This window comes from Sesamum indicum, linkage group LG6 (genome assembly GCF_026168435.1).
Source record: "Sesamum indicum cultivar Baizhima isolate 11 linkage group LG6, ASM2616843v1, whole genome shotgun sequence".
NCBI classification, from domain to species: Eukaryota; Viridiplantae; Streptophyta; class Magnoliopsida; order Lamiales; family Pedaliaceae; genus Sesamum; species Sesamum indicum.
Window position 1 is genome coordinate 1,773,477 of NC_142662.1, and position 26,346 is coordinate 1,799,822.

The 26,346-nt window shown below is 36.5% G+C and overlaps 5 protein-coding genes across 13 annotated transcripts; 1 reads left to right on the forward strand and 4 right to left on the reverse strand.

Annotated features, from left to right (window-relative positions):
• Window positions 1-2,506: 2,506 nt before the first annotated feature.
• On the reverse strand, window positions 2,507-5,106 carry LOC105165333 (signal recognition particle 9 kDa protein). The gene is made up of 4 exons (XM_011084309.3): window positions 4,804-5,106; window positions 4,620-4,688; window positions 3,782-3,875; window positions 2,507-2,816 (listed from the first exon to the last, which is right to left on the reverse strand). The coding sequence occupies exons 1-4, from the start codon at window positions 4,873-4,875 to the stop codon at window positions 2,740-2,742; spliced, it is 312 nt and encodes a 103-aa protein (XP_011082611.1). The 5' UTR covers window positions 4,876-5,106; the 3' UTR covers window positions 2,507-2,739.
• Window positions 5,107-5,720: 614 nt separating this feature from the next.
• LOC105165334 (E3 ubiquitin protein ligase DRIP2) lies at window positions 5,721-10,963 on the reverse strand. 5 transcript variants are annotated; one of them, XM_020694924.2, is made up of 9 exons: window positions 10,747-10,963; window positions 10,530-10,609; window positions 10,357-10,459; window positions 9,411-9,510; window positions 7,932-8,250; window positions 7,348-7,790; window positions 7,178-7,231; window positions 6,364-6,436; window positions 5,721-6,226 (listed from the first exon to the last, which is right to left on the reverse strand). In XM_020694924.2, exons 3-9 carry the CDS (start codon window positions 10,421-10,423, stop codon window positions 6,056-6,058), a joined length of 1,227 nt encoding a protein of 408 aa, XP_020550583.1. In that variant the 5' UTR covers window positions 10,424-10,459; window positions 10,530-10,609; window positions 10,747-10,963; the 3' UTR covers window positions 5,721-6,055. The 5 variants fall into 5 exon arrangements, with proteins under 5 accessions (XP_020550583.1, XP_020550585.1, XP_088737826.1 ...); XM_020694926.2 differs by adding an exon at window positions 9,721-9,879 and having other exon boundaries at window positions 10,357-10,609; XM_088881700.1 differs by having other exon boundaries at window positions 10,735-10,963.
• A 2,893-nt stretch (window positions 10,964-13,856) lies between these two features.
• On the reverse strand, window positions 13,857-16,744 carry LOC105165331 (magnesium transporter MRS2-I). 3 transcript variants are annotated; one of them, XM_020694271.2, is made up of 12 exons: window positions 16,463-16,744; window positions 16,132-16,378; window positions 16,013-16,042; window positions 15,776-15,926; window positions 15,529-15,650; window positions 15,210-15,284; window positions 14,891-15,130; window positions 14,752-14,796; window positions 14,628-14,672; window positions 14,495-14,542; window positions 14,297-14,416; window positions 13,857-14,215 (listed from the first exon to the last, which is right to left on the reverse strand). In XM_020694271.2, the coding sequence occupies exons 2-12, from the start codon at window positions 16,369-16,371 to the stop codon at window positions 14,126-14,128; spliced, it is 1,206 nt and encodes a 401-aa protein (XP_020549930.1). In that variant the 5' UTR covers window positions 16,372-16,378; window positions 16,463-16,744; the 3' UTR covers window positions 13,857-14,125. The 3 variants fall into 3 exon arrangements, with proteins under 3 accessions (XP_020549930.1, XP_020549929.1, XP_020549931.1); XM_020694270.2 differs by having other exon boundaries at window positions 16,132-16,386; XM_020694272.2 differs by having other exon boundaries at window positions 14,495-14,524; window positions 16,132-16,740.
• A 1,324-nt stretch (window positions 16,745-18,068) lies between these two features.
• On the forward strand, window positions 18,069-18,985 carry LOC105165330 (photosystem II reaction center W protein, chloroplastic). Its single transcript, XM_011084306.3, has 2 exons — window positions 18,069-18,276; window positions 18,459-18,985. Exons 1-2 carry the CDS (start codon window positions 18,180-18,182, stop codon window positions 18,770-18,772), a joined length of 411 nt encoding a protein of 136 aa, XP_011082608.1. The 5' UTR covers window positions 18,069-18,179; the 3' UTR covers window positions 18,773-18,985.
• A 43-nt stretch (window positions 18,986-19,028) lies between these two features.
• On the reverse strand, window positions 19,029-21,518 carry LOC105165329 (Transducin/WD40 repeat-like superfamily protein). Of its 3 annotated transcripts, XM_011084305.3 has the most exons (3): window positions 21,369-21,511; window positions 19,274-20,999; window positions 19,029-19,168 (listed from the first exon to the last, which is right to left on the reverse strand). In XM_011084305.3, coding segments are annotated over exons 2-3 (1,710 nt in total). In that variant the 5' UTR covers window positions 20,983-20,999; window positions 21,369-21,511; the 3' UTR covers window positions 19,029-19,167. The 3 variants fall into 3 exon arrangements, with proteins under 3 accessions (XP_011082607.1, XP_011082606.1, XP_088737582.1); XM_011084304.3 differs by having other exon boundaries at window positions 19,141-20,999; window positions 21,381-21,518; XM_088881456.1 differs by having other exon boundaries at window positions 19,141-20,999.
• Between the last annotated feature and the right edge of the window lie 4,828 nt (window positions 21,519-26,346).

Sequence of the window (26,346 nt, forward strand, 5' to 3'; positions counted from 1 at the left end):
CCTTGGTCCATTTTAATTTTTTTAAAATTTTTTATTTAAATAATTATATTTATACCTTTTATCGTAAATAATTAAATTAATTTAGAATATATAAAAAAGGTTGCAGTTTTGTTTTTCTTTTATTTTTCTATGTTTTAAATTAATTTAATGTTTATGATAAAGGGCATAACTATAATTATTTAAATAAAAAATTTAAAAAAACCTAAAAATAGACCAAGGGGGTATTTTTTCCTATTTATTTTTTTATAGGAGGATTTTTTGCTAATTTATTTATCACAGAATTTTTTTTTTGGTTTTTTTGAGAATATACGGGGGTAAAAATTGTGTAAAAAATCGAAAATTGTTTTCAGAGGGGTTTTTCTCTCGTCCACCGCGGCGCAACTTACAAAATGTTCGCCACCATACGCGGAGCCCGAGAGAACCATCTCCTCAGCCGTTGCAACCAACAAAAGCTCGCCACGTATGAATGGGGATACCGGCAACAAAGCACACACGTACACCAAACACGGCAGCAAGACTGTATTTAACCCACCCCGGGGGTTGGTGTCTACCGTGCGCCCGGGTGACACTATGTTTGTCGTCACTGGTGGAAACGGGCCCCACAGCTAGGAAAAACACGTTTGACTTTTACCCTTAAAAAAAACCTTTGTCCTTTGTTTGGATACCTATAAATAATAATAATAATAATAATAGTAATAATAAGGATTAATTTCAGTTTGATATCTTTTAAAAATATGAAATCATATTTTTTTAAAAATTAAAATTATACTCACCCCCTAAAATACATTACTTACATATAATTTCTTTTTATTAGAATTCAGATAAAAAATACACGCAAGCAAAAACAATTGTATAAATTTTAAAGTCAACTCTCATTTAACGTTTTCATTAAACAATTTTGTACTAATGAAAAAAAATATAATGTTATTAACCTCGCCTCACATATGTATTATATTTATTCCTTTATAAGTATAAAAATAAATATAAAAATATTAAATAAGAGCAATTACATCTGTATTTTATGTCCAAATCTTAACGAAAAAAGGTCAGGTGTAAATAAATTTTTTTCAAAAAGACTGTAAATGTATCTTAATCTTTTTTTTGAAAAAAAATGTGTAATCCAACATATTTATAGGGGATCTAAGTATAATTAACCCTAATAACAATAAATTATTTTTCTTCATTTAGAAAAAAGGATGAGAATTGTTGAAGAAGGTGGTGGTGCTCAAAAGTCATGGTGGCCAGCTGTACCATGTTGCCGATTGGGAAGAAGACCATAATGTCCTAATCACTAATCACTAATCACACACTTAGTAAATTAATTGGCCTATACTTATCAGTAATAGTGTCTTACTTGTTACTTTTTTTAATATTTTTTGGGGTTGATTAGTGGAGAAACACTATGATTTAATCTTATCTCAATATAACACATACACCATTAGTCATTGGATGCCTGCAAAATTCACTTTTCAGCTACATCATCAATTTTTTTACTATTACCTACTCACATTAATCCCATTACATTTCTTCTTCTTCTTCCCATTATAATATTTCATATATTTATAATAAAAGATCTGAACTGATGCATGATAGTCTTATGTTGATCTTGATCTGATCTATGATGTAGTTAGAACGATGTTTCGATTCCAAAAATGGAAATTTTTACAATGTATCATAAAATATTAAAAATAGTTTATTTTGAATAATTGTTTCGTCCAACGGTTGAACTAGAAAAAGAAATGTAAAATCCATCAAGTTATGGTAGAAACTTTGTATAAAAAGTGTAAGTGCATTTGCCAAGGGCGAAATGTTGAGATCAACATACTTAGAACTTTAGTTATAGAGAGGAGGGAAAAGGGAAGAATTTAACATACTTTTGAGGCAAAACTTTACCTTTTGTATGCTAAAAAAGCATATAAAGGCAAATCTGCACTTTGGGATTTGGGATCTGATAAAGACATTGCTTTGACAGATTAGACCATTATGAAAAACTGATAATAATTTACATGCATGTATGTATACGTACCTTTTTAACAGCAAAACTGATGATAATAATATTGCAGGACCAGATTTTTATTGAACTGAATCAAAGGCTTCTCACTTTAGTTATTCCTCCTTTGTGTGTCTCCCCATAAATCTGTCCTTGACAGGGAATTGACCATGCACAAAGAGCAGCAGTTCAGACAATTTCATGGAGATTCATGCATGTAGCTGTGGTTTTGGAGGTAAAAGGAAGAGGGTCCACTTTATCGAATGGAAAAGAGAAATACCAACGACTGGAAAAGAGTAATGAACTGAAGCAATCATTACCAGACAATGTGTAGGCTAATATATGAATTTGGATACTTGCTTTTAAGGGCATTAGAGTCATAGAAGATAGCACAAATCATACACATTTCAAAGGAAATTAATCAGGAAAATATGGTGATCATAATCTTAAGATATCTCAGGAAGTATTGGGAGATGCAGTACAAAAACCATAAGGTTGTCAATAATATGCAACTGATAGCCAGGGAAAACTGAAATATCATAGCCCACCTTACCATGCCAATTGGAATAAGTTAGCATCAAGGAGTTCGCAGCGGAGTTCATTAGAGAAAAAAAAAAAAAAGAAGTAATAATAGAGAGTCAAAATTCTTCTGCAACCAAAATGAACCGGAACTAGAAACCAATTTTTTGATAAATCATTTCACGACTGCTGTGATTTTGTTCCAAAGCTAGTCAAGATATTGAAAGTCACTATTGTTTCCTTCCCCTTCCTTTCTTGGCTGGCTGTGCCTCTGCTTGCTCTTTTCCACCAACTTCAGATATATCAGCTGAAGACAAAATACAGAGGACCTCATTGGATTAGGCAAGCACAAAAATCTGATGCTGGAAATGGAGAAAAGAAAATCTCTGTACGCAAAGAACTGTACACATAAGTGGAATGAAGAACTGCTACCAATATGTCTATTGGCATCAAGAAGCAGTAATGTTGAAAGACTGAATGCAATTTCTACTTCATAAGATAGCAGGCAAATTCTCTCATTTTTTGTACGTAAAATATTGGAGTTAAACTGGAGAACAGGGCAAAGGAAGAAATTCTAATTTCAGAATACACATCACACAAGAAAGCTACCCCAATAAGACTTGCGTTTGAGGTAGTTGGCAAGGAGTAGGCCTCTGCAAATTGAAGAATCGCAGAACCAAAAAAGTACAGAAACATGCTGCTTGGTCATTTCCAGTGAAATCTTGCCATTATCACCCAATTTTACAAAACGACTTAAGCATTGACTCCAGGAACCCTGAAGACAGAAGGTGCCTAAAAACTGTGCAGTAATTTCAAGGCACTCTTGATGAACTGCAATTCCAGTACACACTTGCAAGGAAGCATCACGTGAAGTTGCTCAGAACCCAAAGAGGACAAGATCACCATGAGCGATCAGAGGCATATACATCAACACCTTGCTGGATAAGTATGTGACCTCCAGAAATGAAAAACTAATACTTCCACAAAGATATCGACTGACTCATACTATCTAAATATTGAATGCTTTTACCAATTCCTACTTCAAAAGACCAAGAAGTGATATATACCAAACATATCAAATCCCAAGTCCCTAAGGTCTGTTCTCAGTTCTGCCTACACAATGACTGCAGCAAACTGAAATATACCAATCTCAAATTCCCCTACTTCCGCCTCCTCCAGTCCATTTCCAGAAAAGATGAGCATTGCCAATGATAATAACAATTTCCAGTAGCAGACAAAGTGTCTAGACTAGTAAAAACCTCAAAAGAATACCTTCTGGTCCACGGGCCATCAGAGTAAAGAATACATTATTGAGCTTCTCCATCTTTTTAGCATCTTGTGCTTGGTCTGTCTTAAACTTGATACACTGATAAGAAAGCAAAGAGCCATTAGGTAGGGAAGATACTCAATAGTTTAAGGTTTAACATTCTATTGACGCAAGTAAATTCTTATTCTCAAATTTTGCTAGTGCTAGTCACTGTAGAAATGATTAACATAGCTCAAGCACCTTAAAGTTTTATTTTTGGACATGCGAAACTGCAATCTGATTTAGAACACTGATCAAACTGTTGACAAGTGACATTCCACTCAAACTGGAAAAAAAAGAACTTTCACCTGGCAAAACATTTATGTACCATGCGATGAAGTGATAAAGACAAAAGCACAACTGCTGAGGATAACAAATTAGCATTCCCATTACTGGCATTTGCCCAACCAGGATGTTTTTGTCTTTTACATTTGCAGTTAGGGCCATATTAATAGGGCAAAATCATGCAATAGAAGATAAAGGGACATTCTCTTGATTGGACATAGCTCATTGGGGAAAGCGGAAGCAACCCAACTGTAATCTTAACCATTCAAACTGAGGCCCTCACTGCCTCCAAAAATCCAATTTTCGAAAAACATTACTGCCTAACAACAGCTTATTAATAAAGAAACCTTAACATGTCTCCAAAAACAGAAAAAACGAAAACCAACAAAAGATCATCAAATTATCGCTGAATCCATAAAGAACCGAAACAAAACAAGCACGACAATTACAGCACCAGCATCAACAACACTCTGTGCATTTCAAAGTAGTTAAAACGATCAGAAATATACACGATTATACCTCCTTATCATCAGTCACTTTCAGGACCAATTTGCCATCGCAATGCCGATATTTCATCACATAACGAGTCTGCAACACACAATCAAGCAATATCAATCATAATCGCACGAAAGAGAACTAAAATAGAAAATACAAAATTACGAAATAAATGAGTTAAAAAAAAAAACGTAGGTCAGAGAATTACTTTCTCGGGATCAGCACGAAACAATTGAACTGATTTTTCCACAAAATCGTCCCAAGATGCGATATATACCATTCTGGAGAATTCGATTCCGAAGATGGGTTTGCAGCGAACGTTGCGTTCTTCGTAATTCGTCAGTGTATATGAACCGAAGAACGGTGGTTTGAGGAGAAATCGGCGGCCGTAAATTCGACTGCTCCCAGTTTTGTCTGAGGGTCCAAGGCTTTCCTCCAGTTTAGAGGTTACGAAGGAACGGTGTCGTTTCCGCGTATTAGTGATCTTTTGCTCCTACAATTTGACAAAGTTAGTCGGGTCTTTGGAGCGAATTGTTCACCGTTTTTGCATATATTCAAATATTTCTTTCATTAATTCCCAAACACGCTTTTTTCTCAGAGATCGACAACAGAGAAAAACAATTTTCTCCCTTTGCTCGTAAGTTTTGTTGATTAATTAATGGAGGGAGTTAAAAGTGAAGAAAAAGTCCAAGATTACTCAAATTTTGTTTGAATTCTTTTCTAATACTTAAAATCGGGTATTGATTTAGCACTTTATTAAATTACACTGGAGTCATATATGGATTCATTTCGAGTAATTTAGTGTTTTTTACTTACTTACCTTCACAAATGTAATAAAATTATCAAACTTCAAAGTTAGCTGTTCAATTGAGTTGAATTTAGATTAATTTTTACAGTTGCAAAATGTCATGCAGTTCAATAGTATGAAAACGGATATATGGATTGGTGAACATGTACCTAATAGTATCAAAATGGAGGCAACGGCGGAGGTGGAGGCTGATCGGCTAACCAAATGCTCTTCCCCACGCGCCGCCCACCTGAACCACTTCCTCGTCAACTATGCCATGATCATAAACTTCTATGCTTTCCTACTCCGTTAACATAATCAAGAACCATACAACAATATGTCCAAGTCCAAGGTGATAACTATAGTGCAGAATCAGAGAATAAAACAGACATAGGTGCTTCAAGTCCACTGACTGTCAAAAACTACAACATCCCAGATTTAGAGCATACATTAGAAGCTCAACTTGGAAAGCTAATCACAGATTCACATTACTAGCTTCCAGGCAACTCTTAGGAACGTGCTGCCTAGTACCAAGGCCAGAGTTGCAAGAGTTGTAAGAAATGGCTCAAAACGGGCGTACAGTGCCGGGAATTGGAAAAGCTTACTGCTACTGAAACTTAAATACTATAGAGATATTATTGGGGACGGGAGGGAAAAATGGTGGCACAAGCGTTCAAGAATCAGGGACTCTGCGAGCGTAGCTCAGTACCATCACGAATTCCTTCGCGGATGAGCCAATTGTGGCTGATACTCTCTCAGTGCTAGTTGTCTGAAGCCACAGATCAACTAGATTATTCAACGTCAATGTGGGGATGATCGTCTGTCCCATGCACTTGATGTCAACCTATGAATGATCAGATAAATTCAAACAAAAGAGTTCCTTGCAAAAGCCCATGTGTAGGTGTTGTAGATTATATCAAACTAACATGACCTAGTTTGGCACAGAAGTCAACAGTAATTAGATCATAGGAATGAGATTACCTCAGCTTCACTTGTGAGATCTAACTTCCTCTTGAGGTACTTTTGAATAAAAGAAACAGGTATATTTCCATCCCTGTGAAGAATGCAGTGATATAAGGACAACTCCTTCCAATATACCCATGCTGAAAAAATTTCTTGTGAACTATAAAGTATGCAAGTCTAACATCAGAATTTCAATTCCACAGGAGCCAAGAAGTTACATTTTTTCTCCCATATGGTTAAATACTCCGGCTGGACCGGAGAAACTGTAGAAGCTTTATCATACTACATAAGTCTGATGCCAGAAAGGAGGAGGATAAGTTTAATTAAAACCTTAAGTTGCAACTTTTTTCTTCATGAAAATGAATTTGGAAAACATTGAGGCTGCAATTCACAAAAAGCCCCAGAGGGAAGAAAAGAGAATCATACTCAGTGATCTGCAGGAGTCCACCCAAACAATTCAGATAGCATAATCAACAAATAAATCTTCAACTTACTGGAGTTTCACATAGTAAGTCTGCAGTCATTCAATCCTAATAACTCTCCTGACTTCGCATTTACAGAAGGATCACTAATTAATTCATTATCAACTCAAGTTTTTGGCATCCTGTCATTTTACAGATTGGTGGTTATGTGTCAAGTTCAAACATAAAATACCACTAACTAAGAGGACCAGTGAGAAGCCTAAAAGCAAGATGAAACTAGGCAAGGTACATACATAAATTAGTCATCAACAGTGAAAAAATAAGGCAGGTCACAATTTAAAAGGTACCCCTTTCAATTCAAAATAATGACCATTCAACAGCCAGGATGACAAAAGCTAATGAGAACTAACTTTATTCTCAAGTAACTTGCTGAAATCTGAGGCAGGGGTGGGGCATCTCCTTCCCTGGAAGTATATAACAGAAAGTTAGAGAAATCATATAGGTCTATATATATAATATAACCACATATTTGGTCCTTCAGAAGATTTAATCCTTGCAAGAATTGACATAAACTGCTTACACATCGTTAGAGGCGACCAACGAGAACCAAATTGGATAAGTTCTTCTGTCAAGTTTAGCACTGGCAGCATCGAGCACAGCCTGGGGGGGAGCCAATTCTCCAAAATTCCGTGCCTTTTCACGGATTCTACTAAACTTTTTAGGCCTTTCAGATTCTGGAGGGGCATGGTCACCGTAATTCTTCTCATCTTTAACTTTTGATTTCTTTCTTTGTTCCTTATTCTTGGTTTTCCTAGGAAGACCCTCATTCTCATATGAAAGTTGCTCTTCAGATTTAGCAAGAGTTCCTTGTGTGCTGAACTTAGACGACTTGCTCCTATTTGCTGCTTCAACCAAACAAGTTAAAGGTTTCCAGAGATCAACTTTTCCTTCCCAATAATCAGGACCATTCCCTCTCCCTCTATCGGAGTTAGGGTGATTAGATGGCTCGCCAGCAGCAGAGTTCTGTAACAATATATTTTTGGATCATGCAACAACAATTTTAGTTAGCATGAAAATTGGTATTTGTAACATATGAACAAGGCTATGAAGACCACGAAGGAGTGCCATGTGGATCTTCACAAAGTTCAGAACTATACACCATACCTGCCTCAGGTTCTGAGTAAATTTGTTCAACAACTCTGGTGAGCTAGAGCTGTCAGGCTGATCCTCAATGGAGTTTGAAACTGGTTTTTCTATGATAAAACTGGAACCTTTTGATGCTTTTCTTGCAACAGATTTTGATCTTCTTCCGGTCATTCCAATCTGTGTCGATACTCTGGGGGTGCTGACCACCAATGATGAAAGAGATCTTTCCTTTCTCTTGGCAGGCAACACAACAGGAGTTACAAGTTCAGGGGCCTTCACATTGATCCTCTTATGAGGAAATAATTTTGCCCTTACATCTTGCAAATTATGATCCGCCCTGATTAAAAACTCTCAGTTAATTGCTAAGGGAAAACATTTTTTGTTCCCTCCAGATTAATAAAACATTAATGACCCAACATATATGCAAAAGAAAAGCAAATATGAGCACATCAGTGAAGTGCACAAACAACCTGGGCTATGATTAATCTTTATTGATGCAAGTTCCTGAAGATATGACAGAAAGTTTATACTAAAGAAAACAATGCCCACTTAAGTGTAAAAAGGTTATACATGAGCAGTTAGTATCAATCTTCATTCACTACAGTTATGAAAGACTCCAGTATCTAGATTTCTCGGTCTCATTATTCCTGAACTACTTCCAGCATTTCTCTATTCTTTATCATGAAAACTGCACAAAATCACTGTCCTATTTCAGTGCAAGTTCAATCAAGACATCACAAGCATATCAGGCAAAAAGCATATAATGACCACCAGAAGCATATTATACACTGAAAGACCATAATATCTGCATTCCTCTCAATGGAGGAAGAATTTGACCCAGGACAAAGATGTCATTTCCAAAGTATCAAGGGATCAAATCCACATATTTTTAATTAATTTATAATTAGTAGATTACCCATAATTAGTGAATTACACCCACATGTTAGCAATTGGTGAGGGGTAAAAACGAACTTACACCCCTGCATTAATTACCTAAAGGGTATAAATAGCCCTTTGTGCCATTGTAAAAAGGGACTTTGGACAATCAAAAAGAAGACAGATTTTCTGACATGTGAAGTGTGTTTAGATCACAAGCTCCCTTTTTATTCCCATCACCTCTATAAAACTCATAACTATACCATACAAAGCCGAAATATCCACAAACAACAACCAAGAAATTGCAATCTAATAAGGCTACTGTGAAGGTGAAATAACAAATAGAAAAAGAAAGATATAAACGACCACACTGATTAAGAACATACATTTTTCAGAGGGTTTGAGAGCAGACTTTAAGTATCACTGTTATCATGATTCTTATAATTAGTAAGTCATGAATAAACCCTCATTTACCTTAAATAGTATCACATGCATTCTATGTTTCCATTTCAAAAAAGGACTAGAAAGACTAGACACACAACTTATGTTTATGCAAGTTTATAACTCTGTATGTCTCAGCTAACCCGAGTAAGAAAATGACAAGATGCTAGCAGATCTGACCTCAACTTCTCCAACGGAACACATCCCAAGTCGATATTGCATATTGGACAGCAGTCCATCTCCTCGTCTGAGAGCTTCTTGTAAATGCATTTCCTGCAAACTGTATAAAATTTATAGAAAAGAGTATCATATACCTCATCTAAAAATATTTTAGAATTATAAAAGACAGATATTAGTTGAAGGAACTTTCTCCTGAGAAACATCAAAGGCCGGAAACTAGTCTGGCATAAAGCATGTAAAAGTACCTCCCAGCCAATTATATAACTGGGCTGGTCCTGTGAGACAAGTAACAAATTGTAGAAGAAATTACCCCTGTAAAAAGCCTTTCTTATCAAGCAACCTATGATGTTTGGGTTCAATATACAAAACAAGGCAAGAATAGACCACCCACTGCTAAGATTGCTCAGCCGTCTTGAAGATTTTGACTGAAAAAGTTTCTCCCACCTGACGTAAGGATTGGATTGTACCTCTGTCCCCATGTTCCAACCATAACAGAAAGAGTCTCAATATAACTCAGTTTTTGGTTAATAAAACAAAAAACAAAGGAGATCACTATCCGCTTCCAATAATTAATCAACATTCCCGTTGCACTAAATATTCAGCAAAAACTTTCTACCAATTCAGCTCACATGAACACGTCGTGAACTGACAAATTCCCGATGAACCATAAATTCGTAAACGCCGCCCAGTCTACTGTGCAGACCAAAGCCACACAAACACACACTCGTAGAAATGAAAATTCACAAATAACCCAAAACCACATCTGAAAACCCAGATCATTAACATGTAATCCACACAAAGAAAACCCAGATTACAGCAAAACCCAAATCAAAAAGCACCTCAAATTGAAAACAAGTCAAAATCCAAAAAAAGCGACCACGAATTACAAGTAGAAATCAGGAATCCAAGAAATTAGAGCAAACACGAGAAGAAGCAGCATGCTCACAAGTGTGGAGGCATTCAATAATAGTGGTGGCGTCGCGGAAGAGCTTGTGGCAGAGAGGGCATGTCATGCATGGCGCCACCGCCTCCCGCCTTACCTTCACCACCTGATGCGACATCTTATTATCCAATTCACCTAAATCAACAAAATAATAAAACTATCTTTCTCGAACCCACCCACGTATCTTATGCGGTGCATGCTAGCGCAAACGCACAAGGGCTCGGATTTACGTCCATTCCTTCTCCGTCTACTCTATCTGCATTAATCCAATAAACGAAACCCACAATTAATACCACAGATGCATTCAACAACGAGCTCCTCAGATAAGAAACATGGAGTACAAGTGAGGCAAGGAATAGACGAGGATTTGCGAGGGATTACTGGTATAAAGACCTGTAAATCTGAGGAACGATTCAATTTGGGGGAAAGCCCGGAAAGGAGAACGTGGGCTGAAGAGGGGTGGCGCCTTGTGGATGATCTGTGCGTATGTGTGAGTGTCTGTGTGTGTTTTTGTGTGTGGGTGGTTTGGGTGTCGAAATCGAGAGAGCGAGCGAGAGAAGAGAGAGAAAGAGAGAGGGGATTTGTTGTTACGATCAGCATGAACCAAATATACGACTTTTTACTATTTAAGGAGAGTTTAAATTTTTGTAAGAAGTGCATTCTCAGCTCTGAAATTTTCAAGCAGAGTCGCTATTTCATTTCTTAAATAAAAATATGTTCCATTTGGATATAAATATTTTGAATTTATGAATAATTAAACAAAGATTCAAATCACTTTAAGATCCATCAATTTTAACAATACAAAGAATTTAAAATTCTTTTAAATTCAGACAAATTTCAAAGAATTTATCTATATATTGAAGCTATCTACCTAAGCGCCACATATCCGCAGATGTGATAGCTTCAATGAGCTCTATTCCGTCAAATAAAATTTAACAATTTTTTTAGATAAAAAAAATATTAATATTTCTCCAAAAGAATCTAATCAATATTATTTATTTTTATATACTTTTCAAGTAAATAAAAAAATATTTATCCAATATATGTGTATTTATCTCATAGATAATAGTCAATAGTTTATTCACAAAGAAATTGCATTTTTAAAAAATAAAATATAACTAAAAATGTGTTTCTTTTAAATATAGAAATAAGTAAATACGTTTATTTTATATACATTTATTTATGGTATACAAAAAATATTTTTAGAAAAAAAATAAATTAGGTGGGTCTGGGTATCATCCGGACCATTGTCATTCTTAATGGATAGACACGGCAGAAATAGAATATAACCCTTTATTTGTCTATTTTACCCTTCAAGAACAAAAAAAATAACTAAACAGGTCAATGATTAACGCATTTTTCATTGGATCGGAGTAATAAACCAACTCAAAATAACAATTATTGATGTCTAAGTGGATACAATCCATAGCAAATTGACGCTCTATACATACCAGTTGACTCCATTTGGCAATACATGCATTAATTACCATGAGATATAGCTATGTGATCCCATTATTACGGGTGGATCCTAATTTAATATTTACGAATTTTAGCTTAACACCACCTCAGCAAGTTTAACGAGTTGTGTTTATAGGACAACCCATTTTCCAATTCAAGGTCCGGAGTCGGGTCCCACCTCTCATTAATAATCCAACGCGGACATTGGACCCCATATCCAGCTCAGATCGCCGCATCACCTGCGGCCTCGACCCGAAACACATATATATGCAACACTCCTTTTCTTTTTTTCTTTTGGATTTTTATTTGTTATATATATATTACATAATAGAAAAAAATAGAAGTATATAATTTGTTTTCTTTTGATCTTTTGATGTTCGAAAGTATTTTCGACTATTATGAAATAATAAGAAGCGGTCGAAATTTGTTTGCAAGAAATATATAAATATTGATTTAAATTTAATAGTTTATTGATTTTTGAGAAATATTGGACCTGCAGATCTCGAAAACGATATTGCAGAATAGTCCGGGGGCGTGTGGGGCCGCTTGTAGTGCGCAGATTATCATGCTCCGTTGATCAACGGCATGGTGTCGTTTAGGGCTTATGCAAGTTTTGGCGCATTTTAGCATGTGCTCCGCATGTTAACATTAAAAAATATATATGAATAAACTACAACGAACTTTCATAAATTTTCTAATAATTAGAAATAATTTTTTATTATTTAAAAAATATAAGTAATCTTTTAAAAACTCATGATACTCTAACATCTAACAAATACTTTTCTAAAATTAGTTGTCATGAGAGGATATTGATTAGACGATTATTAATACTAAGGGGTATTTGATTGTAATTATAGCAAATTTCAGAGGGTCCCTGTTGTAATTTATTTAAAAAATAAACAAATGTATATCTTGGTTTGACAATTTTCTCCTTCGTTTAAAAGTTCAGAAAGTTATCTACAGCAGAGGCAAATACGTCAATACATTATTTAGAAAATTTATTCATGTTAAATTTGGTCGATATATCTAGTTTTTTTTTACTTTGACATTACTCGTTGCTTTTTAAATATAAATTAATTATATAATAAGTGCAATGTACTTACAATGTGATTCTAACCGATGCAATCGAGTTAAAATTAAAAACCTCACAGAAACTACTTTTAGTGGAAAAAATGTAATATACCATTACTTATACTTCTTTCTTTCACAAATAACTATTTTTTTAATTAATTCATTGTATCAAGAAAAACTTTATTTATTGTACATTAAAATTTTAATTAACTTTATATATTCTGATCAGTTATTCAATTTAATTTTATTTAATTAAACAAATATAATAAAATAAATGAATTATGCACATACATCGAATGTCATAGTGTTACGACACTGGTTAATTATTATAATAACTAACTTACGTGACAAAATATTTATTGATAAAAGTACCCTTAAATATTTTTATTTATTTTTAAAATATTTATTTTTTTAATCAATTAACTTTGTCAATAATTTCGTATTCATGCAAACTCAAAATATAACCATACGCTTAATTATATAAATTAAGTTTTATTTTATTTAAATATTTTGAGTATGAATAAAAGATATCATGATTTTTGTGATATTAAATGAGCCCAACATGTTTTAATTGCCTTAGCTTTTGTGGGTTACATAATAAAAGTTTGATCAAATTTTGGACAAGTGTTCAATTTATTACTCCACATGACATACTGTAAATAAATTAATAGCATTTATGTTGACATGAAAGTTTCAAATTTAAATTGGACCAACTCATGGCCAAGGACATTAATTCGGACAAAAATAGACAACATTTTGCTGCCGCAGCCAAAAACACCGTCAATTTCGTATATTTGCAATCCAGTCCCTGTCATTTATTTCAAAATTATTGTCCATCTTGCATTTTGTAGTATATTTAGGAAAAATTACGGCTATCTTCCTTAAAATTTAATATACGGCTATTGAGGTAATTATGATAAATTTTAAAAAATATAGTTATAATTTACCCTTATATTTAATACATACAGATCATATAAATAAAATACATTTATTCATGTCTCATGTATATATAAAATAAAATATAAGATGCAACGTCATTTTACAATAAAAAAGATCCAAATTAACCCCAATCTACATAACTTTAGGTCTACGACGTAGAAATTGAGGAGTTAATTGCATTTCACCCCCTTCTTAAAACACTAATACCGCAAAAATCCCCATGAGACGAAGCTTACCGCATTGCCTTTTTTCGTCGTTTTTAGTTCAGGGGGTTGCGTTGCCTTTTTCAACGAACATAGTGTGTTCAATTAGAACCAACAAGACCCTTGTGACGAGCATATGTGATTATCGACAAGAAAAACGATCCACAAGCAAGTACAGTAAGCATCACCACCTACACAAGAAGTAATGCATTAACACCATGATGAACTGCTCTTATTCACCTGCATGGAGAGAATTTGCAGATGTGTATTACCCATTTAAACAGGTAGCCATGGTTTTCCCTCCATGGATACGGAATGTTCATCCCGAATATGGCTGCAACTAAAGAGTACATAGACAAACACACAGTCCCGGAACTTAGGAACAGTTCTAGCTGCATGAATATTGTGGAGATCATGAGCCTAGGACGAAAGGATATGAAGATGTAGATGAGTAGGAAGAGTTGCTAGACCTGAATAAGTTGATTCCGATGATTGTCTAGCTGCGATGGAAAAGACAGCTTTGTCAAATGCAGAGTATATGTCCCGGTTCTTGCTAGAAATCTAGTAAAACATCGATGTTGGCGGTCTGAAACTTAACGTTACCTGAATATTGATGTAATCTTCTGTGTCGTCAATGTATTCTCGCAACTGCAATGAGAAGAAAGAGATCTGAATATTCAGACTACTGCATAGTACTCACAAACACTGGAGTAATGGATTGGCATACCGTGGTCAGCTTATTCATTGTGCTTTCGATTTGTACAAAGTAAGCCTGCGAAACACAGCAGATATACATTATTAATGATTTTACTATGAAAGTATGAAGAGAAGAACTTCAGTTTCTTGCAGTAAAACGAACAGACAACCTCAAGCAGCATTTCAAGTTCCTCGACGTTATTTTCCTCTTGACTACTGGTGACTGCACTTGTCCTGCTGCTATTCCTGGATATCTTTGAGCTTATTGTTGGGGATTCATCGGCTGTCAGCTGCCACTTGGCATTTCCAAAATCGGTGGGTGAGGAAGCTGACACGGCAGATTTTCTTGACAAATAAAGGTCGGCCATGTCGTCATCGTCATCCAGAAGCTGCTCTAGTTCGTCCCTTACCTGGAAACATTAAACAAGACAAGTAATCTCCAACACCACCCCTCAAATCTTGATCGGTAATATAGGAACAGAGATGTACTTTCTGAACCCGACTCGTTAATCTTGTCATAGAACTCTTCAATTTTCTCACACGATCCAAGTTTCGACTGCTTGTCTGCATATACGATTATAACAAGTTTACTACGAAATATTAACTATAATCATAAATCCCACTACCATGGAGATAAGTTTATTGATTGTAAACATAACAACGAAGCTCACAGAAAATGCATCTTATGAGCAACATATGCGTACAAGAATCTCAAATTTTCGGTGAATATTAGGCTGCTGTATTCTGGAGGGACGGAAACATCCAACATTAAAATGCAATTGAAACAGAGGAGGATAAATCCAATCACCTTAGCAGTCAGCTCATCCAAAGCAGGATAAGCAGCAACCTCCAATTCTCTAGTTTGAGCATCAAGAGAGCTACATATACCTTCTAATGCTACTTCTAGAGCTCGGAATTCAAACGGGAACTCTACGACGAAACATCACTCAATTAAACTGTCATGAGTTACTCTCACTAACATCAAGTAATAGCACAGTACTTATAATCATAGATAGAAAAACAGCAACGAAAAGAAGCAAATCTTTGCAGAATACCAGTTTGTTGCTCAGTTCCAGCTTCACTATTTCGTGATTCAGGCAACTCTTCTTCTTCTCCTTCACCACGGCCAATCGCCAACGGCAACCGCCTTTGGAGCTCTTCAACAATTGGTAAGACATTGTCATCAAGAGGATCCCTTAGTAATACCTGCTTATAAACAAACACAGTAAAAATCATCCATCCTTGCTATCACTATTCGCATCAAACATCAGCAAGAACCTTCAACTACTTACCTCATCAATTGTTATGATTGCCTTGATGTGCTGCAATTATGAATTCTAATCAGATTTTCCGTCAAAACAAAGAAGCAAGCAAGGTAGAAAGATGTAGAGGAGAATCTTGTCAAATCTACCTCCAAGTTGAGGACAATTGCCTTTTCCCTTCCCAGAATCGCACAAGGATAAGACAACAAAGGGTCCAGAATTCGAAGGTCTCTGGCATTTATGGGCACTCTTCTCATGATATCATACTTATCCAAATCCAAAACCACCCCCTGCCCACTACCGTCCAACACCATCCAGCTCCTCGAAACCGCACCTTTCTTCTTGAAAGACATCTGAGCTTCCACGATGAACCCATCCTCCTCAGCCATCTTACAACTGAATTCCTTCAGCCCAAACCCCCTCCATCAACCAATAATCAATCATTTCTTGAGGACAAAAAAGAGGAAGTTCAGACCTTACCCTTTTACAGCTTACAGTAGCTGAATCAACTCAGTGAACGTCCAAGGTGGAAAGTGCTAATCAATCTTGATATTTTGGTACGGGTTACAAGTATATGCGGGGTGAAAGTGATAAATGAAGAAACTTGGATTGTGAGGGTGGAGGGGCCATTGATGGGAACTCCGCCTCGGTAGCTGATATGCATGGCTGGAGATGGTGAAGGTGGGCCGACTTTATTGTAGATGATAAGTACGAAATGCAGGCCGAAAGGAGTAGTGCTCACTGCTAAGTTCATGCAATGTTGCGTCACTGAAATTCCAACTGGCTCCATCCATCTGAATTAATTACATAAAAAATATATAAATATAAAATTTGATTCCATCAAATATAATTTAAATAAAAAAAAAATCACTTACATCAACTGATATTCATGCCAATGTTAGAATGTGAGGGCGTTTTGGGCAATATGGCCTAATTGTACTTTGGATTTTCTTTATGCTACCCACTGCATTTAATTTTAAATTTTGAGTTTAGATTTTTCAATGAAAACGAGTTCAGATATATGAAATCTTCAACTTAATCAAGTTAAATATTTGTTTGTAAATTATTAATCAATCTAAAAAATGTGAACATTTTCAAATTGAGTCACTATGATCAGGTTATTTTTCGGAGGTCGGGTCCAGCCCTTCCAAACCCATTTAATTGTTCAGTACCTGAGGACATTTGGGCTTTTTTCAGATTTTTTTATATGTCAATTTATCCAATTATAGAGTAAATGACAATATTATTTAAATAATTACAAATTATATAATTTCATTCGAAATCCGAATTTTTGTTGATTTTCCTACTAATTTTTGCGTTTCATAGGATTTTTTTTAAATTTTTCTATTTTTTGATAAAATATTTAGAGTTAGTTATATTTCGTCATCCGAATTATAATCGTTTTTAGGCTCTCTATCTAGTCCCAACACGCTTGATGTTAAGAAAAGATCTCTTGCAGGAAGGTTGGCTAGAGATTTCTTGTAAAAAAACTAGCCCTGCTCAGTCCATAATGAGAATATTTTCATCTTTTTTGCATTATTCTCTTTATGCACATAAGAGAGGAGCCGTATGAGCATTTAATTCCTTTTTTTTTTTATCAACTATAATCTCAATTTAATGAAATTTTGCATTATTTCAACCAAGTTTTTTGTCGAAAAGACATCACACGCAGTGTACATGTGATATTTAAGAATTATGTGATAATTTTTACATAAGTTTAGCATATAATATTTTTCAATAGAAAATCAAACAAAAAATGATCATATATAGAAAAAACAAATTTGCAAATTAATATGATAAATTATTGAAAAAATAAAATTAAAATCGAACATAATTCAAATTGCAAATATAATTTACCCAAACATCTATTTCGTATTTATTGCTACAAAAGTTATTGTTGGTACGCATAAGTAAGGCGAGTCAAGCACCGAGGCCTCCGGTGCTGTGCACCTGGGCCAGTACCAAAGAAGCCATCGCGTGCGCAGAGATTCCGCGCCACGTGGCAAAATGTGGTTGCGTCATTACAGATGAAGGGCAATCCATCTATCCCGAGTTGTGTGGTTCACTCACTGTAACCACATTTGACAAACACAGATATTAATTGAATTTGAGGCCTAAACTGACGCTACCTAACGCACTACAAACTTCTATTCCACCCGCGCCTGCGCCATTGCAGAGACTTTTGATCAAATAAAAGATGGCGGCCACCATCTTTGCCTGCACCACAACTTCATCAATCGCACGCGCCGCCGTCCTAGGGAAGGAGTCCGCCGTGCGCCCCTTATCCATTCTTGGTAAGAACCACCATCCCTCTGCTCCCCCCTAATCGTATTGATCAGAACAGTGACCAAATTTTGTTCCCATAACTCTCCTGCAATTTAGGTAACTTCTTTCAAATTTATAACATTTATATGTTACTCTAATACATTTGAGAAGTTGGTAATATTTAAAAATGTAATGGCATACTCGGTGTCAGGGTTGCCATTGATGTCGAAGAAAGTTGGAAGAGTGAGGTGCTCCACGGTGGGAAAGCCAGAAGAAGGTGAGTCAAAAGTTCTTGGGATGGGAGCTTCACTTGCAGTGGCTGCTTGTGCTGCAGCCGTGTCAAGCCCGGCCGCGATGGCTCTGGTGGATGAGAGAATGAGCACAGAAGGAACAGGGCTGCCGTTTGGGCTAAGCAACAACCTATTGGGGTGGATCCTTTTGGGTGTTTTTGCTTTGATTTGGTCTCTCTACTTTATCTACACCTCTAGTCTTGAAGAGGATGAGGAGTCAGGGATGTCCCTTTGAAGCACGAGATTGCTATTATTCATCTTATTGTGTAGAACTATATCAGAGGTGCCTGTAAACCGCTGCTCTTTCATGTAAATTTGTGGCTCCTCAACTCGGTTGTCCTTTCTAAATTTTGCCCAATAACCAGGCATAAGTTTACCATAAAAGTAAGCGTTAGATTGATATAAGTGAATACAATCCCTTTGTGTATAAATGATTCTTGTTTCTTAATTCCATTTCCATTTATGAAGTGCGTCCAAACTTTTGGAATGACTCAAATCGAACAACAAAATTAGCTCTTCCCCATGCTGTAGAGGGACCAAGATGGAAAACCTTACTTTGGGAGCCTAGTCTCTGAATTGAACTCAAAGCACTAATACAGAGGATGAAATGAATAATAATCCTAATCCTTGCCTGCAAAAACCATGACGATGCACTATCACAATTACTTGATCACAAATCTCCGCACACATGGTGGGCTCTTATCGTAAAAATGACAAGCTAAGGTTTTACACTTACTATGCCTGATGGTAATGGTGCAGCTTGTACAACGATACTCTCCCGCCAGCATCTCCCAGTGCCATAAAACCTCCACGAGGGCTAAAGTCCACACACATTGGGTGGTGCAATGTCTGATTAGCGGGAGGCCAGTTTGTGAAAACAGTAAGTGATGGAACGTGGATCAGCTTCATGCTATTCTTCTTCATGCGGGAAATGATGGCCAAAATTTGAGCATCATGATTGAATTTCATAAAATCCACCTTAGTAGTCAAGTTCTCAATAGCTTTGAGTGGTTTCCTCTTCCCGCCCAAGAATTCTTCTCTATTGTAGATGTTCACAATCCCACTGTCTGAACCAGCTGCAAATAAGTTCCCAACAGAGGAAGTACAAAGGGCTGTACCATTTAGGCAACCTTCATCAACACCTATGTGGAAGCAAGACCTCGTTCTCATGTCCCAGTGGTAAACTTGCCCATCCCCACCGGAGCTCAGCAGTTGCTGACCATCATTAGTAAATGCTACTGATCGGACGGTTCCATTCATTTTCAGTGTTCCAATGAGTTCCTTCGTCTTTGTTGAAACTATTAGGATATACCCTTCATTGCCAAGAAATGCAATAGTCTTAGAATCAGGACTAACCTCGAAGGATTCCAAGCTCTTTTCCTCCCTTCCTGCAAGGGGGCCTATTTTATCTACCCTGTCCTTAACTAAATCATAGGTATAAAAAAACTTGCGTCTGCCTGATAGTATAGCATGTGATCCCTCTGGTAAGAAAGCAGCCTTGTAAATTTGATAATCCTCAAAGAAGACGCTCTGCAACATGTCATTCTTTTTGCCGTCAATGTGAAAGAATCTTAATCGTTTATCCTTTCCACCAACAAGGAACAACTGTCCATTCTTGTGAAACTGAACAGAATTAACAGTACTACTGGAAGGATCTTTCATATTAGCATCAACCAGTCTCGAGTACTCAAGAAATCCAGGTAATAATTTCATGCTCCTCTTTACGACAAGGTCTTCATTTATTCTGAGGATATTATCTGCATCTTTGGGATCCTCATAACCACCGGCTACCACCACCCCAGTTTCTTTCTCTGAATCCTCATCATCAGAACTATAATTTCTTGGCTGGTCATCGAGACGTGCCCATTCAGTGCCTGGATTCATCTTTATATGCTGAGCTCGCAATCTTGCCACGTACTCAGAGCGAGAAATAAAAGTTTCATCCTCTTCTTTCCTAAGCTTCCTCAATCTGTTGACTTTAGCTATATTTATTCTAATTTTATCCTCTTCATCATCAACCCAGACCTTTTTCCTTTGACGGCTTTCCTGTCCCTCAGTACTTTTATCTCCAGAATCCATGTCCTCCTCATACACAGACAACACACTGTTTGCTGTTCTATCAGTGAAAAACAATGCACAATCATTGTCCAACTCCTCTCCAGCCTCATCTTCATCATCCTTGCGGAACTCAACCGGAGTATACAAAGGGCCAAACAAAAAGTTCTCTAGCTTCGTCATTTCCTTCTCCTCAGCTTCCATTAGCTCATCATTATCCTTCTGCCCTCTCTTTCTCTTCTGATTCCTCGTACCATCCAAAACAATCTCGTTTCCATCTTCAACCTCTTCTTTACCCTCTTCAAGAAGCGCAATCTCGCCTTTCTTCATCGCCTTCTTTTTCTTCTTCACCGGCTCCTTAGGTACAGCATTTTGAGAAATCAGGCTCATCTTTGCTAAGTCACCAACTGCTCCAACCAAATCAAGATGCACAAATTAATAAATGATGAATCAATAACTAAACCATCAAATTTCAAGCAACTCATTTGATGACTGTGCACCACCATAATCAACCGCTAATGAAAACAATATTTGCACGCATGTCAAAATAGCGCATAAACTATATGAGAAGGAGAAAAGAAAAGAAAATCCACAGAATCTCATGTACATGTCGTCAAACTAGGTAGATTAATGAGCTAAATGTAGAAACGAAGAACATGGGTAATTATTCAGTTCGCTCAAAATAATTGTACAAAAGCTTCCTCATCAAAAGCTCAAAATATCATCTTTTGCCCACTACCAAAAGTGCGGGAATCATAAGAAACAAGAGAGCTTACGACGAGGTTTACCGGCGGCTACGACTTTTCCTCGGTGGCGGAGAAGTGAACGTTAACAAAGGCGGAGGCAGAATTGCTAGGGTTTCGGGGGTCCGCGTTGTAATGCTGCATATAGTCGGAGGTGCTGTTAAATGGGCTGCCGGGTTTTCATCAGCATTTCTGGACAGATTGATATGGGCCTCCGTTATTTGAAAACGGGCCCATGGGCTCTTGTGGATTGGGATTTCCCTACTGTTTTTTATTTAACATTTTCTATTTTTAAGAATATAATGGATATCCGATATTACTTATATTTACACTCCCAATTTATAATTTATTTATATAAATTATTCATATTTTTTTGTATACAACATACCATGAAGAACGTCAATATTATTTATAAAAGCCATCATTATTTCTTTTAAAATTACACATACATCCCCCAAAACGTCAATATTATTACACAAATTAACTTCATTTTTTTTTGTGTCAGAGTGATTTTTAAGTAAACGGACTGTGAATTAGAAGGTGTAAGTATAATTATCACTACTTTTTTTAGTACGCATGGCACACCCAAACATGACGGCATATTTGATTCAATAACTTAAATATTTCATTAATTTTTAAAATGTATATTCTTTTTACAAAAAAAAAAAATAAAAGATTTTAAAATAAAGAAGTTATTGAGACAAAAGAAAATAAGTGGAAGTCGAAAATACTAATGATGTCCCCTTAAAAATTTTACAAGTCTAGAATTAAGAAGGTAAGCCGGCACCAAGTAGGCCTCCACGAGCAAAATATCAAATCTATAGTTTGTCTGTTCTTACTAACTTGGAAAGCTCTAAAAATGAGCTCAATTCAATAGGATGACTCAACATACAATTAGGGTGATACATCAGTTGTGCCCATGACATCATAAGACAGGTCAAACTAAAAAATCTTCAACTAATTCCACTTAGATCGATTGAAGTCAACTTTTCAAGCAGTAGGTAACGGATTTCCAAATTATCTGGTTAATTGGTCAAGACCCCTTCAAATGATCATAACTCTTTGCAGATAAGTCCAACTTTCTATTCTGTTTTTGTTATTTAGCTAATACGTGCAACTTTCCGACGGTATATAATTTGCGCTAAATTAAGGCATTATGCAGTTATTTTGGTAACTAAGTCTCTCATATTTCCACACTTATTTTCTCTCAAACTTTAGCTACTTTTAAGTTCACTTTTGCACTCAACACGGATTTTAGCATTCCATCATTATATTCAATCATTATTCTCACTTTATTTCAAGTTCTTCCTTTATTCATTCAGTAAGATTGTTATCGATTGAAGTATTGAAATTCTAATATCTGTTTTGCAGGTTAATCTGCATTTGATCTAAGGATATTAGCAAAAATCATGTTACCATAATAAGTGTGATGAACTCCGATACACGTTGATTGGGAATATTGAAAGTTAATAAAAATAGAAAGTAGTAAAAAAATTGAAGAGATGTTGTAAAAAGAAAAATGGATAAGATGGCATGCTATAATTGTTTGATTTTATTTTTATTTTATATGTTTCAAATTTGAAATAGTTATTATACAGCAAATATGTTCAGATGTGTTCTTACTTAAAATGTTATAACTGTTATCTTACTCTCGATCATTAAAATTTTAATATAAATACATATATTACAATTTTTTTATTATTGACTCAGTGGTCACACTCTTTAATGATAATATGCTTTGATACGATTCAATGTGGCATCCCCTAATGATAATATCTTATGATACCACCGAATATAGCACTCCATCCATAATTATATTTCATCTCATAAGAAATTCATATTTTACCCAATAAGATAAATTCAAGATTTTGCCGATATATTATACTGTCGTAGGCAATTATACACTCTGTAAAAAAATTGGTATTTAATACTCCAGCATAGTATTTATGACCACATAAAAGGGAAAAAATTAGAGTTTTTTAGTTATTTCAAAATTTAAAATACAATTCAATCAATTTTTAATACCCTGTATTTATTTGTAAATTTGACATGAAGTTGCGATGTGCTTAACTAGATTACACTTTTTGGTCATGAGAAATTGTTGGTATGTGTTTTTCTGTATGGTGTGTGTGATACGTATGGTGAATAATTATGATATACTTCAATTTGATTGTTGAACGAATAAGAATGATGGATTTGTTGCGAATGATTGTGACACACTTTTATTTGATTGTTAATTGTAGTTGAATCAAGAAGTTATTAATATGCTAACGGTAAATTGAGATGAAGAATGCTTACCTAACTTGATGCATGTTCAATGATTTACAATAATGTGGGGTGTTGCTTTTATCTTCTGCGCCAACGAATGTCATCTGCATCTTGTTACATTTGCCGTTGTACTTCAATTTCTAAGTCTTCATTACTATCTACACAATTCTTTTTCTTGTGCAGGATGTCACCTTAGTTTTGCCACGTTTTATGCTTATTTATAGGTGTGTGTGTGTGCGTGTGCGGTGTGTGTGTGTGTATGTGTGTGTGGGTGTGTGTGTGTGTGCAGTGTGTGTTTGTATGTGTATGTGTATGTGTGTGTGTGTGTGTGGGGTGTGTCTCTATGTCTGTGTGTGTGTGTGTATGGTGTGTGCGTGTGTAATAATAGAACATATTTTACTTTCATTTTGAACATAGAAGAAGTGAGGTGTTGCTTTTATCTTCTGCGTCAATGAATGACATCTGCGTCTTGTTACATTTGCCGTTGTACTTCAATTTCTAAGTCTTCATTACTATCTACACAACCCTTTTTCTCGTGCAGGAAGTCACCTATTTTATGCTTATTTACGAGTGTGTGTGTGTGTGCGATGTGTGTGTTCGTATGTGTGTGGGGGGGGGGGTGTGTGTGTGTGCGGTGTGTATGTGTGGGAGGGTGTGTGTGTGTGTGGATATGTGTGTGTCACGGTAGAACATATTTTACTTTCATTTTCAACATAGAAGAAGTGAGGTGTTGCTTTATCTTCTGCGCCTGAATGCCATCTGCGTCTTGTTACATTTGCCGTTTTACTTTAATTTCTAAGTTTTCATTACTATCTACACAATCCTTTTTCTCGTACAGGATGTCACCTTTGTTTCGCCATATTTTATGCTTATTTATGAGTGTGTGTGTGTGTGTGCATGTGCGGTGTGTGTGTGTGTATGTGTGTGTGGGGTGGGTGTGTGTGTGTGTGTGTGCGCGTGTGCGGTGTGTGTATGTGTGTGGTGTGTGTGTGTGTGTGCGCGTGTGCGGTGTGTGTGTGTGTATATGTGTGTGGTGTGTGTGTGTGTGTGTGCGGGGGGTGTGTGTGTATGTGTACTTTAATTTCGAAGTCTTCATTACTATCCGCACAATCCTTTTTCTCGTGCAGGGTGTCACCTTAGTTTCATCATATTTTATGCTTATTTACGGGTGTGTGTGTATGTGTAAACGTGTGCGGGGTGTCTGTGTGTTTGGGCGGGGGGTTTGTGTCTGTGCGTGTGTGTATGTGTGTCTTTGTGTGTGTGGGGTGTGTGGATGTGTGTGTGGGGTGTGTGGATGTGTGTGTGTGTGTGGGGTGTGTGAGGTTTGTGTGTGTCACGGTAGAAAATATTTTACTTTCATTTTGAACATAGAAGAAGTGAGTTGTTGCTTTATCTTATGCGCCAACGAATGCCATCTGCGTCTTGTTACATTTGCGGTTGTACTTTAATTTCTAAGTCTTCATTACTATCTACACAATCCTTTTTGTCGTACAGGATGTCACCTTTGTTTCGACATATTTTATGCTTATTTATGAGTGTGTGTGTGTGCGCGTGTGCGGTGTGTGTGTGTGTGTATGTGTGTGTGGGGTGTGTGTGTGTGTGTGTATGTGTGTGTGGGGTGTGTGTGTGTGTGTGTATATGTGTGTGGGGTGTGTGTGTGTGTGTGTGCGGGGTGTGTGTGTGCGTGTGCGGTGTGTGTGTGTGTGTGCGGGGTGTGTGTGTGCGTGTGCGGTGTGTGTGTGTGTGTGTGTGTGTGTGGGTATGGGAGGGGGTGTGTGGGGGGGTGTGTGTTTGTATGTGTATGTGTGTGTGTGTGTGTGTGGGGTGTGTCTCTATGTCTGTGTGTGTGAGGGGGGTGTGTGTATGTGTCACAATAGAACATATTTTACTTTCATTTTGAACATAGAAGAAGTGAGGTGTTGCATTTATCTTCTGCGCCAATGAATGCCATCTGCGTCTTGTTACATTTACCGTTGTATTTTAATTTCTAAATCTTCATTACTATCTACACAATTTTTTTTCTCGTGCAGGATGCCACCTTTCTTTTGCCATATTTTATACTTATTTATGAGTGTGTGTGTGTGTGCGGTGTGTGTGTGTATGTGTGTGTGGGGTGTGAGTGTGTGTGTGTGTGGGAGGGTGTGTGTGTTTGTATGTGTATGTGTGTGTATGTGTGGGGTGTGTCTCTATGTCTTTGTGTGTGAAGGGGTGTGTGTGTGTCACAATAGAACATATTTTACTTTCATTTTGGATATAGAAGAAGTGAGGTGTTGCTTTTATCTTCTGCGCCAATGAATGTCATTTGCGTCTTGTTACATTTGCCGTTGTACTTTAATTTCTAAGTTTTCATTACTATCTACACAATCCTTTTTTTCGTGCAGGATGTCACCTTTGTTTCGCCATATTTTATGCTTATTTATAAGTGTGTGAGTGTGTGTGTGTGCATGTATCTGTGTGTGTGTGTGTGTGTGCGTGTGCGGTGTGTGTGTGTGTGTGCGGTGTGTGTGTGTGTGGGGTGTGTGTGTGTGTGTGTGGGAGGTGGTGTGTGTGGGGTGTGTGTGTGTGTGTGTTTGTATGTGTATGTGTGTGTGTGTGTGGAGTGTGTGTATGGGTGGGAGGGGGTGTGTGTGTGTCTGTATGTGTATGTGTGTGTGTTGGGGGGTGTGTCTCTATGTCTGTGTGTGTGTCACAATAGTACATATTTTACTTTCACTTTGAACATAGAAGAAGTGAGGTGTTCCTT